The 16,494-nt window shown below is 37.4% G+C and overlaps 2 protein-coding genes and 1 long non-coding RNA gene across 5 annotated transcripts; 1 reads left to right on the plus strand and 2 right to left on the minus strand.

The window, feature by feature from the left end:
- Positions 1 to 3,244: 3,244 nt before the first annotated feature.
- Positions 3,245 to 12,397, minus strand: LOC129750712 (dihydrolipoyllysine-residue succinyltransferase component of 2-oxoglutarate dehydrogenase complex, mitochondrial). Of its 2 annotated transcripts, XM_055745833.1 has the most exons (7): positions 12,328 to 12,397; positions 12,021 to 12,232; positions 7,645 to 7,739; positions 5,428 to 6,105; positions 4,045 to 4,189; positions 3,672 to 3,977; positions 3,245 to 3,607 (listed from the first exon to the last, which is right to left on the minus strand). In XM_055745833.1, the coding sequence occupies exons 2-7, from the start codon at positions 12,120 to 12,122 to the stop codon at positions 3,473 to 3,475; spliced, it is 1,461 nt and encodes a 486-aa protein (XP_055601808.1). In that variant the 5' UTR covers positions 12,123 to 12,232; positions 12,328 to 12,397; the 3' UTR covers positions 3,245 to 3,472. The 2 variants fall into 2 exon arrangements, with proteins under 2 accessions (XP_055601808.1, XP_055601733.1); XM_055745758.1 differs by lacking the exon at positions 12,328 to 12,397 and having other exon boundaries at positions 12,021 to 12,317.
- On the plus strand, positions 8,920 to 9,612 carry LOC129751197 (uncharacterized). Its single transcript, XR_008738655.1, has 3 exons — positions 8,920 to 9,016; positions 9,105 to 9,251; positions 9,320 to 9,612. It is a non-coding gene; the product is annotated as an uncharacterized LOC129751197 (long non-coding RNA).
- A 467-nt stretch (positions 12,398 to 12,864) lies between the features above and the next one.
- LOC129751043 (serine protease inhibitor 42Dd-like) lies at positions 12,865 to 16,426 on the minus strand. 2 transcript variants are annotated; one of them, XR_008738605.1, is made up of 5 exons: positions 15,656 to 16,426; positions 14,785 to 15,582; positions 14,509 to 14,650; positions 13,174 to 13,371; positions 12,865 to 13,094 (listed from the first exon to the last, which is right to left on the minus strand). XR_008738605.1 is itself a non-coding variant. In XM_055746334.1 (4 exons), the coding sequence occupies exons 1-4, from the start codon at positions 15,716 to 15,718 to the stop codon at positions 12,973 to 12,975; spliced, it is 1,125 nt and encodes a 374-aa protein (XP_055602309.1). In that variant the 5' UTR covers positions 15,719 to 16,424; the 3' UTR covers positions 12,865 to 12,972. The 2 variants fall into 2 exon arrangements, 1 of the variants encoding a protein (XP_055602309.1); XM_055746334.1 differs by lacking the exon at positions 13,174 to 13,371 and having other exon boundaries at positions 15,656 to 16,424.
- Between the last annotated feature and the right edge of the window lie 68 nt (positions 16,427 to 16,494).

Genomic DNA, 16,494 nt, shown 5'->3' on the forward strand with positions numbered 1-16,494 from the left:
ATTTGGCATGGATACTCATTAGGACCAGGAATGATGAAAAATGATTTTAGATTTTCGGATGACCCCTTATTATACATCGGATTGTGATGAAAATTTGCACATCAGGGTTTTGAGGGACGAGCAATCCATTCCAGGTTTAAAATTTATAAGACCAGGGATCGGCCCAAGAGATCGTCCATATCAACCTTTTAATGTTTTCGCGATATTGACGTTATTCTACATTGGATTGAGATGAGATTTTTGAGGGACGCTCTATTACTTACAGATTTCAAATTTTGTTTCAGGGGTCGGCAAAAAGTCGTTTAAAAGATGAATTAGATATTTGTTCACATTGTTGTGATTCGGTAGGTTTCGTGTGAGAGCTTTCGTTCATAGAAAATTGAAGAGGTCTTCAATATACAAAGCCATCAATCGTATAAATTATCTTACTTTACCAAAACTTATTTGTCAATTCAATAAATGTTCAATAAATTTTATGTAAATACACATAATAAAATACAAATATCGATATATAATGAGAAATTTCGAAAATTGTTCGAGTTTTGATTTATTTTTGATTATTTTTTTTTAGAAGAACCCTCATCCCCTCTTTACAAAATAGTAATCCACCTCAGACTGTAAGAATCCTTACATGCTCTCACAACATAATGTCCATTAATTTTCAATGCTACGAAAAAAGTGAAACAATAGAGGCTATGGAACGGACACCGAAATGCGAATCCAGAACCTGTTCTGGCCGAAGATCTTAGTCATTGCGCGCGAGGAACTTATGGAATATGCGTTATAAAAAAAGAAATCAGATTCATAAAACCAAACTGAAGGGATATGTGGGTTCGAAATGAAGTATGCAATTACTCTCGGGATGAATTATTCCTTACAGGAGGTGTTTAAAATTTTATTGCGCATGAAAATAAATACATTATGAAATTTCGATCAAATAAATATCTCTATCTATGATGTTTTGTGTTATAGTACGCCATGCTTGTTTATTTTTACAAAACAAATTGCCGTTTCTGTTTAACATATCTGCTGCGATGCTTTCAAGGGGCAGGGATCTCTTACTCAAAACAAAACAATACAGGACCAATCGGCTTCTGTTAAATGATGTAATGGAGAACCAAATTGTGTTCGGAAGTCGGTCACTAGGTGTGCTATGTTAAGCTTTTCTTTTGTTTTGGTGCGACGGAATACGTTTTTATAAAGTACTTTATTTCGACTAATGAAACTATGTACGTTCATGTGCATACGGAGTTTTTTTGTTATTATTTTGAATCTGTATTTGAGAAATTATTGGGACAGTATGAAATAGGTACATAAAAATAGGAAAATTCATTGACGGGGATTGTGTTAACAACCCGCATAAATGAGGATTGTATCCAAACGATTTCCTAAATAGTCAATCGACGATTTGATAAAGCGTAAAAAAACGTTTAGTAAACGATTATTTAAACCGTGAGATTAATTGGCTGAATCGTGAATTCCAAATTCACAGTGTTTTTAATATGTCGTTAGGTTATGTAATTGTTAAAAACCGTTAAAACATTTGTATGGGAGAACTTTTCTTCAAACCGTTTGGTAAAGGTTGAAGAACCGATTGTGCGTAGCATATTTAGAACATCGAACTGTAGTTGTTAAAGTTATTTTATAGAGCTTTCATACCTAACACGTTTACATTAATAGTTCTGTTACGATTTGACTTTTACTTCAATCAAACGTTATGCAAACAGTTTTGGGAACCGTTCGTGAAAAGAGCACGCACACAAACGCAAATATTTTTCGTAACGCATATAAGGAATTTTTCGGATAAGAATTTGAAATTATGAATTTCATTTTTTTATTGAATAATTTATTAACATTACCAACTCTCTTGTTCACCTGACCATTTTTGTTTTCCTCTTGTTGACGTTTCAACTAGCACGACCTGTTGTAAGTTACGGCACTGGTTCCGGTGTCAGCGCCATTCCTGTGCGTAGATGATCGGTACAGATTTTCGTCTGCATCGATGGAGTTGCCGGAATGAACAGCAATCTATAATTTCCACCAAGAAGGAAGGGTCCGAAGCTGAAGTAATCCATAAGTCTCCGTTTTCGTAGTGCGGAGTATTGGGGGGTTCCAGTAGCATAACCTGAAACATATAAGTATACGGATAATCGGATTTTTTTTTTAAGAATTTTAATTTTACATACCTGCATTGCATTCATTTAAATTTGAATGCCCTGGGACGCTAATTTCACCTGCTCCAGCAGATTCAGCTCCGAATATCCACGCCAAGACGCCAATCGATACGAATTATTTAGTAAAAAAAATCAACCCGCGCGCGCAACAAAACAAAATAACTGCTTGCGGCAGTGGTGCCAGGTTAAGTGTTTTATCAATATTTGTACAGATATAAATTAGAATGCAAAATTTAAATGTAATCTTTTCAGATGAGCAGGATTATTTTATATTTGTTAGTTAAAGTTTATAATGTTATGGACATATAACAAGCTATAAATTCAATTATGAATGAATCAATTCAAATCAAAATTAAAAAACGAGAATTGTATACGCAATGTGAACGCAAATTCAATGTTTCTATGTCGCTTGCATCTATGCTAAATGACATAGGATACAAAGTTCTCGCAAATATCTTTAAAAAACGCTTGCTGTCGATAACAGCAACCAGAACAACAAACAACATTGATATTCCGAGCTGTACCCCCAACTGGAGAGAAAAATCAGATGTAATGTAATGACTGGAATTTACGACTAGACTATTAAAATGCTTGCTCACATGATTTTCATGATGCATGTTTGATTCTTTTAGACTCGTTGTTTTGTACTAATTAAATAAAATGTAGAATAATGTGCATTTTCTAGGAGAGATCGGAAGGATATTATCATAAATGTGTACGGATATTGTGCGAAATCATCTGGCATCTCTGATCGGCGTTTCGTTCATTTTTGACGTAAATATGGCAGAAGAAATGGACGATATGGGTAACGATTAGAGATCATTTTGACGATTAGAGAAATATTGAAGGAAATCGTTCTTACCATTCTTTTACCTTTCTAGATACCATCACTTTTTACGTGAACGTTCATGTTTTGTTTTTATCGTTCTCGAGGTAAAGTTTTATAGAACAGCTACGTTTACAGAGACAATCACTATTTCTGAAGCCGTGGATGTATAGTATGGACTGTTTCAGATATAGTTTTTTAGTATGCGGGAAGGGCTTTCGAAAACAACGTCGCCTTGTAGGTGTAGGTTTAACAATATCGCTTTACTGTATAAGATTCTCGTAGTTTATCACCGAAAATGGATCTCGATAACAGCATATAAGCACAAGTTCTTGAAAGATAATCGTCAGGGCGCTTAGTATCGCCATGTTTCGGTCAAGTGATGTTGTATCGAACCTTATCTTCGACTAATGGCGAATGATTCAATTGGTTTCTAGTGTGCAGTATTTTGTTTAGATGGTTAAGCCAATCTTTAGAGACCGGCCAGCATAATACGGGGATCCTCCACGGCGCCTTTGACTTTACGCAAGAAAGTAACAGCCTCACGACCATCAATCAGCCTATGGTCGTAGGTCAGGGCAACGTACATCATTGGTCGAACGACAACCTAGAACGAAAAGAAATTGTTTGAGTTTCACAAGAACAGAAACATTTGCTAAGATCAACATTACTTGACCCTTGATGGCGATCGGTCGTTCAAAGATTCCATGCATCCCGAGAATAGCACTCTGCGGTGGATTGATGATGGGAGTTCCGAGTAGTGAACCAAAAACTCCACCGTTCGAAATGGTAAAGGTGCCACCGTCCATGTCCTCTACCGCAAGTGTTCCCTTCTTCGCTTTGTCGGCCAACCCGGCAATGGCAATTTCAATATCGGCAAAGTTCATACCTTCAACATTTCTTATCACTGGAACGACCAGTCCCTTGGGGGAAGCTACGGCGACCGAAATATCAACGTAATCACGGTAAACAATTTCCTGCAAGAAACCGAAAACAAACCCTGTAAATCGAGAGGACAAACTTCGGTAAACGTTGGTGACTTACATTCTCTTCGATGACGGCATTGACCACGGGTTGATCTTGCAGGGCGTAGGCTGCAGCCTTGGTGAATGCTGACATAAAGCCCAGCTTCATACCGTACTTCTTTACGAATGCGTCCAAGTTTTGTTTACGGAGCTCCATGATGTGACTATAACGGACGGCAAAGAAGTTATTGATATTTAATGCACATGTATGCTGAATTTTCAACCCATGACATGAACAAGGATAATTCTAGATTTGCAAAATAAATTTGGTAACTATTTCACTAAATATAATTTTATTTTACGCGTAACTGTATGATCTGTGACACAATAGAGAATGCCAAAATGATACCGCTATATTTTTGAAATTTTTATCTCGCTACGCTACGCTAAGCAAGCGCACACGATAATATCAGATAGATACTTCTGAAATCATTCGTATAGTTTTAACCAAGGGATTGAAGTGGAGAGAGAATTTATTTTATTTGGAATGGTAATGATCAAAATTCCACAACTGCTTAACAAATCTTAACAATTTGCAACATTTGCTACAATTAGCGCATTTTCACTCTCTCTGAGCACCGGTTTCTCTCATTTTAACTGAAACCTTCTAATAATCTCTAACAAATTGCAACAAATTATAACAAATTCAATCATTGGCTGCAAAATTTGTTTGATCATTGACGATGATTCTCCATTCATCCCAGTCCCCTGGTTTTAACTTGAAGCCCCTTCAAAAAATAAAATAAAATAACTAAATAGCCAATTTATCTCCGATATTATTTGAAAAATGTAGCACTGAGTAAGCTAATTTTTCATTAAAAAAAACTGACTCATGAAGTCTTGAGAGAAACATTTCGTATAAAATCGTGAATTTGATATCATCTCAGCTGGTGTTAAAACCGACCACTTGGTGTCGCCCTAGGCATTTATCAGTTCGTTGCTTACGTAGCGGCTGCTTACGCGCAGAATGCGTGATGATCTCACGTGATGAGTTCATCACATTTTAAAAGGAAAGGTACACACGAACCACTTCTAAGTAGCGTGGATTGGTTGCAGCGAACGCATGTCGTCATAGCTGCCACTACAATTGTTGCGCGTGACCATGAACTTGCTGATTCGGAGCTATTACACTTTCACCTTCATCGATATTTGTGTGCGAATGAGTACAACTATGTTAGAGCAACTGGCTACAATTGAAGTACTTAGTTAGTGGAGGCTTGGCACTGGGCCAGAGCTTAATTCGATTATCGCACAGCTGCTGATAGAGCAGCCAGTCGACTGGTGATAGATGCTTGTGGCTTATCACTTTTAAATGGTTGATAAGCAAATCGCGTGGAATTGTTCTGCACAGTTGAAGATGTTTTTCCAAATTGATTAGGTAGGTATACAATAGATGACTTACCTCATATCAATTTCGTTGAAAGTAGTCAGCATAGCGTTGGTGTTCTGGGCCTCCTTCAAGCGGGATGCGATCTTCAGACGCATTCGAGTCATTTTGACGCGTTGCTCAGTACGCGTGCCGGTGATTTCTTTGCTATAATCTGCTGGCGGAACTTTCACCATGGCAGCTTCGATAGCTTGGGCATGTCGGATGGCTGCCACCGGCATTTTGGCAGCTGGAGCAGCCGGTTTTGGTAGCGGCGGTGGGGGAGCTCCAGTGGCTGCTTGCGGAGGCGGTGGTGGTGGAGCTGCAGCAGCGGCTGGCTTTGGTGGTGGCGGCGGGGGTGGCGGAGGCGCAGCTGCAGCTGCAGGGGCTTCGGCCGGTTTCGCTGCAGCTTTCGGAGCTTCTCCGGTGATTTTCAGCTTGAAAAGCTGCTGTCCCGCCTTCACCGTATCGCCATCGGCTACGTAGAGCTCTTCAATGATACCGTGCCCTGGAGATGGAACGCCTACAGTGGTCTTATCGGTTTCGATCTCCATAACGACCTCGTCGGCTGCTACGGCATCGCCGACCTTCTTTTCGAACTTGACGTCGCCTTCAGAGACGGAGTCGGCAAACGGAGGCACTTTTACGATCTCCGACGTCAGCAGCCGCGACGAGGTGAAGATATTTCGCTCCAGAACCATCCATCTTGAGGAACTGCAAACAATATTATGCTGTCTTAGTAAGGCTAAGAATCATAGGATTTTTAAATGGAATGTTCACTAAATCGAACGCTTGAAGGCACATATTGTTGGCAGTAAAATTACCCTACCTACAACAGTTTTTCGATGTGAGTGCATAAAATAATATTTCTAATTATATAATTGAAAGGTTAAACTATAACATATTGCTATCGCTTTATGAAAAGAAAAATCTTCCAATTTTGGAGTTATAAAAATGCCAAAGAATATTATCAAACTCGATGATAACAAAGAGCAAGCCTCCGATGGATTGTAACAATTATTAACTAGATTAACCTAGAATTAATATTTATCTCGTGATACGCCACCATTAAATCCTGTGACTTCGATCTGCATCAAAACAAAATCAAGAAACAACGAGAACGGTTGCTAAAAATAGACGCTTCTTGATATCAAACAACTCGATCACAAACCCGCTACAGATGCGCCGGCTATCGAGTGTAAACAGCAGCGTTGTGCCAAGCGAAATTCACGCAACTATAATTTGTTTACAAGCAAGCGCCATTACCAGGGCAGGTGCGAATCCATTGATATATGTAAGGTACACCGGGGTAAGTGTGGACGGTTTTTCGTATAGTTCAACTTTGAAAAATCATTAAAAAATCAGCAGTGGAGCAATTTTGATAAAATTACATTCAATGTGATGCAGAACATGTTGTTCGCAAGTGCTGAAAAGATGAGCTTGATAGACGCAAAGCGAAAAAAGTTATCACGTAAATTGTAATGGACGGCTGATGTCTTCACTTACCCCGCTTTATGGGGTAAGTGTGGACGGTAGATTTTCCCTTTGATTTCTCAGGAAATTTTCAACAAATTTGTGTTTTCTTGGATGAATACGTAACTTTATTGCTCGAACCGTTCAAAATTTTGAAAAAAGTTCATAATACTATTAGTAAGGCATCTTTCAATAATTATTGTGTGTAATTTATGTTGCAACACACGAGATCCGATTTTGACAAAAACACAGAAAAAACAAGTACTTCACCCAACTTTCCATGTTCCGAATGCTAAATATAGCTAAATAATACAAATTCAAAGAAAAAAAATTGAAAAAATGTGTAAACATCAAGTCTTTTTAAAGCCGTCCACACTTACCCCAGGTGTGGGTTGGAGATAAAACTTTATTTTTTTGTAAATAAACTCTTTTTTCTTCATTTTTAACCGCCGTTTCTTTTCCTAACTGGTTGTTTGGAATGTAAGGATTGTTTCAATGTAGAGTTTTTGATCGAGAGCCAGCTGGTTTACGAGAAATTTGCAATTGAAAAAGATGCACATCAACTCGACATCGTAGTTGTAATAGAAAATTTCAAAAAAGTCGCTGTAAACATCCGTTACTGTATGAATCGTATCTTTTTCACAGTTATTGGATAGATTACAAGTAAATTGAACATTCTGCATTAAAAGTTTGAAAAAATAGTGCACAGTATTGTTTCAATAGCCATCGTCCACACTTACCCCGTGTCCACACTTACCCCGGTGTACCTTATCTACTTACTTCTGTGCAGCTGTGGAGCCCTCGGCGAAACGCACTAGTTTTTGCAGAGCCGTGCGACCCTGGTGGTAGGTGCGAGAACCGACGGCATTGGCAACCTATAAAAGGAAAAATAATATCAATATCTTTCGCTTGTGCATGTGAGGTATCATCAACAGGAAAATTATCGAAGGGTGCGGGCCGTAAAATTTCGGGTTTGCTTAGAATGGTTCAATCAATAAGGTACCTGTATAACTTGTTACAGATTTGTCATTTTATTTTCATAATAAGACATCTTCGGAAGATACTTCAAGTGATCAATGGATGTCAATGTCAATGTAATTAAGTTCAATAAAGATAAATTTTCTTAAGCTTTCTTCAAGTTTCCCGTAAGGTAGCGAAACCAAGTTATGCAGATTACAAAATTAATAACGATTCTGTTTTCACATTTACGTTCAGCTTAGGTGCGGAGCAAAAAAAAATTATTACTGAACAACCCAAGGGGCTGAGATAAACGGAGAATCATCGTCAATGATCAAACAAATTTGGCAGCCAATGATTGAATTTCTTATAATTTGTGGCAATTTGTTAGAGAGAATTAGAAGGTTTAAGTTAAAATGAGAGAAACCGGGGCTCAGAGAGAGTGAACATGTGCTAATTGTTACAATTTGTTAAGCAGTTGTTGAATTTTGATCATTACCATTCCAAATGCAAAGAATTCTCTCTCCACTGCAATCCCTTGGAACAACCCGTTCCCTGTGTCGTGATTTGTGTCTAAACGATTCTATTCCATGTGTGTTGTTAATCCACAAACTATAAAGCGATTTTTTTGGCTGTCTTGGGAAGAAGATAATAAGAATATTTACATTTGCATAAATATCAAAGAATATTTTTGTTTTGGACTTCTTAAATGAAACTTTGTAAAAAGTATGCACCAGCACTATCAAATTAGCAAAACTACTATGTACGTGAGTTGATAAAAATTTTAAATTGTTCACATTGAGGATACAATAAGAAATCCCTTCTTTCTAACAGGCGCGTTCGTAAATCGATTTTTTCTACCGACGTGATTCTTTTTTATCGATGCTGGCGTTCACGCTCATATTTTATTAACCATTAATGACTTTTCTTGAACCATTTCATGCGATTTTAGAAAGAACTGCCATAAATGTTGATTTTTAACCGTAGTGTACGGTTCAATTTTAAGCATTCCAAAGTTCTAACGGAAAAATTATAAAATGGTTAAATTTCAACCGCAATATGTTACAATATAGTGGCCATCTTTGGACGCGCAGTTCACTAGTTTTTCTTACGCGCTGCCGGCTGAGTTCAACTGAATTTAGTTGGTGAAGGAGTGTACAGCTCCAGGAGTATTAAATATTTGATAACAATACGGGTAAGCATCGGCTGAAATCAACTAATGAAAAATAAAAATAATTTTTTGAATCAACGCGGAACTAACCTATATTTTTTCTACTGAACAGAACAACCGGAACCTCGGCAGAAAGCTCTGAAATAGCTAGCTGTTTTGAGGGAGAACAACCGATCGGCTCTAGGATTTGGATCAGGTGCTTCCAGTCAGAAAACAGGAATGGTAGATGGCAGCAATACCAACGATAGCGATGCGGAAGGTGACTGCTTAGAGCAAAACAAAGAATAAGGTTGGTACTCAAATTCGGTTTTTGCTTTGCCATTTCAGAAATGACCAGCAGAGCACTTCCTCCGAGTCTGTCCGATTCGAAAAACTCAGTAGAAACCCGACACTGAAAAAAGAGAGCAGTGGGCGCAGGATCAGGTACATTCATCGGGGAAAAGGCAGTAGCGCTTATCCGGAGTGGTGGCAGCAGTGACCGACTGAATACCTGAGAACCATTTAATCGACGGGTTCCTCACTTCATATCTTCTTCATTGCCAACATCCGATTGTGGAGGTTACCGGAACAAGTTCATAATGGAACCGTTTTTATTAACCAATAAAAGATCCTACGAAAAACTCTCAGATTAATTCGATCCTGTTCGGTGAATTTTTCCCTTAATTATTGGATTTTAAGCAAAAAAAAACATAGAAACCAAGGAAATTCCCTCAAATTTCTGCAAATTTTCACTTTTTGATTATGCTTGAAAAATAACCATAATCCAAGTTCTCCTTGAAATCTCATTTTATGAGTATTCACGGTAAAGTCATAAAATGAGTTAACCCGGGAAAACTATCATTATGGTTATTTTTCAAACATTAATGGTTTAGTCTGGTTCTGCGTGTTCGTCATTTATAAACAAACGTATGAAAAAGCATTTGAAATTTTCCAATCAAAAGTGATTTGACATCTTCTAAAACAAATCGATTGATTGATGCATCATCCGAAAAAAAAAATTCATTTACGAATGTGCCGTAAAAGTAATCCAATCATATGATAAATTATTTTGGTTATAATGAAAAAACAAAAAAAAAAAAAAAAAAAAAAAAAAATATCCGTGGGCGTGATTGAGTGCTCATTTATATCACTTTGATATAAATGGGTATACCTTGACGTATAGCAACATAAAATATAGAATAGTGAGAGTATCACAGTTCAGTGTTGCTATAGGCATCAACGGATCACTTCCGACCATAAGTGAAACGGAACCCCTAGATGTCGGTCCCACGGCTTTTAACTAAAGCTCAATCACATGGTCAATCTGGTCCGATCAGAAATGATTGTTTGACCTTTTATTGTCATTTTAATGTTCTTTTCTATTTTTCTTAATGTTCTTTTCTATTTTTCAGATCATTCGGAGGTGGAGTTTTTTTTTTCTCTCTTCAGATATATTCAAATAGTTGGAAAGTTAGAAAGGAGTAGGTTAACATATTCAAATACCATATTCCTCCCCAATGCTCCAGTGGATGTGTATTTGCGGTTTATGAATTACGATGGCTTATTCTTAAATCTAGCTTTTTTCAATCACTGGGGGCTAATTGGATGGAAATGATATTTTGTGGTTTAAGGTTTGTGAAACGGATCTGTCACCTGAGTTGTTTTGATAGTATTATAGTTTAAAGCAAACAGTCTTGGCAATTTTTAAATCTCATTCAAAAGTAGGCATTCAACTATGTGAGGCAGGTAGTGTAGGGCAATGCTCAAACGGTAAGATAGGCTCTTATATCCATATTTTGGTGAATTCGCATGATTGTGATGATGTTGTGATAGGAATAAGGTAGCTTACTTCAACTATTAATTTGAGCTAGAATTTTTATTAGTTTGAAATAGGCTTGCTTCAAAAAGCAAACAGGCTCTCACATCCATATTTTGGTAAAATAGTATGGTTCTATGATATGACAGGAACAATGTAGCTTACTTCTACTATTAATTTGATCTCGGTTTATTATGAGTTTAAGCTAGGCTTCTTCTTAGATATTGATAGATGATATGAACTAAAACTCTTTTTTTCTCTTTTTTTTCTCTTTTCTTTTTTTTCTGTTTTCTTTTCATGTATCGTGGCATGTACTACCGAGAAATCATTTGGTCCAATGATGACCTTGAGCGAACCTTCAAGCCATCCCCTAACATCATGGGACCCAGACGTTGGCTTTCGCATGACATGGTTGCCAGCCCAAGGATCTAACCATAAATCAACTGCTGAAGATGGTGTCCTGTAACTTGGTGAGATCCTTCCTTTTTATTTTTAATATTTTCAATGCGCTTATAAACCGTAGTATGTAGATGCTTGGGGAGTATGTAGAGGCCAGTCTCGAACCCACCCTTGTCCTTCCTCCAACTGGTATCGGGAGGGGTTGGTTTATTACCTTGAACTGCATTTTATCCATATTCCATGGATATAATGAAGTGCTTGATGGTTTAACCAACGTCTCAAGATCGCTTACTATTCTACGCTGCCTTCTCTAAACTTTAAATTTTCTTCTCCAAACTATTCTAATTTTCATTTCCAGCGTCAGCTCCCCGAGCTATTTAAACGCCATAAAAAAAAAAAAAAAAAAAAAAAAATGAAAAAACAAAAAAAAATATGGTCAGGAAGCTTCATAAAGTTCCAAAATAAATCGTTATTTTGAAAAACTGAACCGGCCCACTGCGTGACGCACACAAACACACGAGCAAATAAAATCGACAACCAGACAGATTGAATCATGAGTGGAATTTGATCCAAAAAAATTATTACTTAAGGTACTATTTTCAGATATTTCAAAAAATATCAAATACCCCTGAGGACACGAAGAAATCAGCAGAAATCTTCGAATGATCCATTTGCAGATTTTCCTAATGCAGATTACATAATCTAAGACGACCAAAAATTTGCACTTGTCCGCAATCTTTTCCCACATCTTGCAGGCCAATAATTAGACGTCGAGCTACTGAAGGACGACGTCACTAAGGAATAGTTCCAGCCCAATCTACCCGTATGTCTTACCTGCTGCCGATTGGTGGCCTCTAGCGAAGATCGAAGGCCACCGCTGATTCGCAATGCGGTGCGCGGAAGATTACGCGACGAGATGGATAGCAATCCGGCCATCGCGTCCTATGGTTCCCCCTTGGATGATGATCAACACTTTGTGTGGCAGCAGCCTGTCGGGTCAATTCTTATCACGGAATGCCACTTTCAAGATCCGGTTCTCGCTTCGGCTAAGGTTGAGAGAAAAACCAAACGGGAAAGGAGGAAAATTATCAGAAAATTTGCCACACCACACCGTAAGTCGGACTAAAAAATCTTCACGCACTCGTTCGTCTCTGTCGTCTGCACTCGACTGAAGGAAGGCGGATTTAAATTTTTGACGTTCTCCTCCCTCGACTTGACAGCTGTGAGCTCTGGTGGTGGGTAATAGAACTAGATGCGTTCTGCACACTGCTGGCTGATTGTTTTTGAACATTAATGAAATTTTTAACTTAATCATCAATTATTAACCTTTGTTTTGCTGATTCATTTCTCTTATAAATAATTTATTCTTCTTTCGAATGCTCGATTGCTCAAGGGCCTGAAGATCCGATTGAATTTTAATTTATATTATTCATATAACAAGCAATTCTTGAACATTTCGTACTGAATCCATCGAACTAAACGGATGAAAACGACTCCCCATAAGTCTTAGAAAGTCGATTTTAAGTGAATTTATTTTTCCAAATAATAAGGTGATAAGAGCCACAAGAGAGAAGATTCACAGACATGACATAGCCTTTCTGATTTTACTGATTTTACTTTCTGCCTACGCCACGGATTATGTGATATCGAAAAGATTGAGCTCAGAAATTTTACAAACACTAACAACAACAACAACAACAAAAAGTAGATTTATTGTAGAACGTTCAAATGCATATGTCACATCGTGCTGTTATCACTTTGTCGGTTTTAATTATCACACATCATTTTAAGCTTCAGTTTTGCGACCTATGAAATATATTTGCCCATTTTGCACGAGCATGTACAAAAACGGGCGATCGACGGTAAACTGCGACGGAATAATGAGACACATTGCCATTATCATCATACCTGTAATAAGAGAGGGAATTTTTTAAATGATACTTTAAACTATTTTAACTATTTATCAACTTGGAACAGTGACACATACATGATAGCTTAGGTTTGTATTGAGTAAATTTAATTATGGTCGTTGCAATAGATGACTAATGGTAGCCGCAGTTTATACACGATTCTCACGGTTGCTGAATGCTTACGACAAACATTATTTGGTTATGATGTTGAAGAAGGCACATAAATGAACGATCAGCTTTAAATTGTTCGGGAAGACATATTGCGAAGCCCATAGCTACAAAAAACAACCACCGAAGCAAGTTTGTTACACATAACATTAAATTGCTTTTGATATAAGGTACACCGGGGCAAGTGCAAACTCGGGGCAAGTGCAAACGATCAACTTTCCTCTGTTAAAAAAAATTGAAAAATATTTCTTCTTCTAGAAGTTGTTGTTGTTGTTGTCCAAACCAACAATTTGACATAGATAAACTAAACTTTCTTTCAATTATTCACTAAAAACACGGCACTGTTTGATTACACACGAATTCAAGTACGTACTAGACATGAAAAGTGTGTTTTTGTTTTGCTTTTTTTGGCTACAAAAAAGGGCATTCAAATCCGATTTTTCGTCGAAAGGTGAGTGTATGGAACCTATATTCAGGTGAAAGCAGAAAATTTATGATAAATTTTCAGTAGACCCTAAAAATTGTGAAAATAATATTCACTCCTGTCAACCCACACTGCGGGGCAAGTGCAAACGACGCTACCGGGGTAAGTGCAAACGCACCTTTAAGCCATGTAACATCAGACATTAAAAAAAATCATCTAAAAAATGGTTCAGCATTATATTAGAGTGGTCAGAAAGGGTATCCAAAGTGTTGTATCTGAAACGGATATTCAAAATTTCGTAATGCCTTGGCAAATGAAGGTCTTTTGCTTCAAACAACAGTCAGCAAAACTGAAGTTCCAAAAAGTAATTAATATAGCAGAAAAACAGCAAATACATCAAAAAAAGTTGATAAAACATACCGGAACATGTATTATATTCGTTTTAGTAACGATACACTGGCGCATCTTTGAATAAGTTTGGAAAAAGCATTGCGTTTGCACTTGCCCCCATGAACGGGGCAAGTGCAAACTTAGAAATTTTTTCACAAAAGTGCCGTTACTTTTTACCAGAATTTTTTAAATTTTCACTTTCTACGGGAATTTGTTGAGAACCATTTTAATGATGCAACAAACGATAATTGATAATTTTTGAAGGTTTACATATTTTTCTAGGACATGTGAAAGTTGAACTATGGTGAAAACCGTTTGCACTTGCCCCGGTGTACCTTAAATCTATTGGCAACAGAGTATTAGACAAATTCGGGAAAGGCTGTCTATCATTTCTAGTACTTCTATATAACTAGCACATTTTCGGACTTACCCGTAGCTGCAGCAGCTTCGGCTCCTTCTTCATTAACTTCAATAAATGCCTTGTGAACGACCTTTGATACCTTTAGTGCTTCGGACTGTTCGAACAGGTCACTGAAATCTGCCTCATCGGAGAATATTTTGCCCATCCCAAGCTGTTAATTGAAAAATTGAAAAATTGAAACGTTAATTTTCCAGTTTTTTTTTAACGGGATCATCATCTTTTGGGATGATTCATCCCTTGTTAATTTTAAGGAAAACAAAACATTGAAATATTCACAAGTCATACCTTCTCCAAAGGTTCCTCCAGTTCCAAACCGAATTCAATTTTGAACTTGGGTAGAGCAACTTCCACTTCCTGTTTGTACATTTTACTGAGCATATCGCTTACATTAATGTTAAGAATATTTTCTTCTAGTTTAGGCAACCCATCTCGTTCATCCGGCAAAAGAATCAACATGCTGACATCACTATCGCTATACGTCATCTCCAATGCTGACATATTCCATTCGTTAAAGACTCCGTACTTGAATTTCTCCTTCAGGTTCATCGTGGGCACATTAACGGATTCGGTGGCACTGATCCAGAATGGCATTGGTCTTGTGTTTTCCGATTTAAACTGGTGAGTCCAAGATCCTTTGAAATGGATGGCATTTACAAGAACCATGCGAGTAAATTGATCCAATGCATCCGGGGCAATTAAATTCTTGATTTTGTTGTTCGTTTTATGTTCGACCCATTCATTAATAGTTTTGGCGGCTGCTACATTGTCTGTGAAATTCACCGCTTCAGCTTCCGAATGGAATGATTTGGTGGCGGTTTCTTGAAAACCTGACTTCAATGTGTAGCCATGTTTGAGATAAATTTTGTTGGCAATCTTTAAGCTTTGGTTACCAGCCACATTTTTTAGCACAGCTCCGTAGTTCTCAGCGACGACGTGCTTATCTGAGGCGGTTCCATGTCTCAAACCAGTGAACAATTCGTCTGCCGTTGAGCCAACTGCACCCATACCGGCGAACGACAGACAAGTGCTGATGGAAAAAGGTGATATGACGACATTTTTTTTCTGGCCTCCAAGTATTATTTGCTATAAGGAAAAAAGATTAAATTTTCAAATCTAAAATTTCTAAAATTTTTAACATATCAAATTTGATACTCACTTTATACAACTCCAATGCAAATTTGTTGGTATTTTCAACGAACTGGGCGTCCAATTGTGCCATGGTGTCTTGGTTTGAACTTATCGCAAGTGCTCACTGTTAATGCCAGATAAATACTGAATACTTTTCGTTTTGGTGATTCACTTTTCTATAACCGTTCGATTTATAATGCACGAAAAGATATCGCTGTAAGTAAAGCGCTTGTATGCGTTCTGTTTAGCAAAATATGTGAAAATACTTTGTCGGAGTGAGATTCCGATGAAAAACTGACGTCACCCACTGAGTGTACTAATCGAATACTAATTTCTCGTGTGCTTTGATGTTTACTTCTTTAAGAAGTGTTTATGGTTTTTACAAACTAATTATAGCATAGCCAGCGATTGCAGAATGATCTTACGGCCATGTGTTACCGTTGCAACATAAATTAAAATTTTTAGTTAAGCTGCCTTTGCAATCCCTCTTTTAAAATTAACAATCATCTTTGAAAGGTTCGCGTAGTTTAAAAATGACTGAGTAAAGAATCGAATTTATTCTATTCAGATTGGGTTACTGGAGTCAGCACTATGAAATGAAGTTTGATAAGTTACGTCACGTGGCATACATAATAAGCCCCACTATTCTGTACCCTCTTTACATTGTATTGCCACTCTTTCATGTTGTAAATTTTCATAATTAATTTAACGTCAGCCCTAGAATCATCGTACAGCGTTTTGGTTTTTTTCAGCTGGTTTTTTACTCTATATTCTAGTAAGCTACGTAAGCATTCGTGATTTATCTACTTTTTTTGTGTATTCATTGTTAATTAATCGTAGCTTCAATCTAAGGTTGTCTTAGGTAAA

The sequence above is a fragment of the Uranotaenia lowii genome, chromosome 1 (genome assembly GCF_029784155.1).
Source record: "Uranotaenia lowii strain MFRU-FL chromosome 1, ASM2978415v1, whole genome shotgun sequence".
NCBI classification, from domain to species: domain Eukaryota; kingdom Metazoa; phylum Arthropoda; class Insecta; order Diptera; family Culicidae; genus Uranotaenia; species Uranotaenia lowii.

Excerpts from the sequence above, each read along its gene's own strand:
- LOC129751043 (XM_055746334.1), bottom strand. The coding sequence starts at position 15,718 with ATGGCACAATTGGACGCCCAGTTCGTTGAAAATACCAACAAATTTGCA. Across the intron at positions 15,583-15,655 it reads TTGCATTGGAGTTGTATAAA|CAAATAATACTTGGAGGCCA; the intron begins GTGAGTATCAAA and ends TTTTCCTTATAG. Across the intron at positions 13,095-14,508 it reads CGAAGCTGCTGCAGCTACGG|GTATGATGATAATGGCAATG; the intron begins GTAAGTCCGAAA and ends CTCTTATTACAG.
- LOC129750712 (XM_055745833.1), bottom strand. The coding sequence starts at position 12,122 with ATGGCCGGATTGCTATCCATCTCGTCGCGTAATCTTCCGCGCACCGCA. Across the intron at positions 6,106-7,644 it reads GGCTCCACAGCTGCACAGAA|TTCCTCAAGATGGATGGTTC; the intron begins GTAAGTAGATAA and ends TATTGTTTGCAG. Across the intron at positions 3,978-4,044 it reads ATGCCGTCATCGAAGAGAAT|GAAATTGTTTACCGTGATTA; the intron begins GTAAGTCACCAA and ends GGTTTCTTGCAG.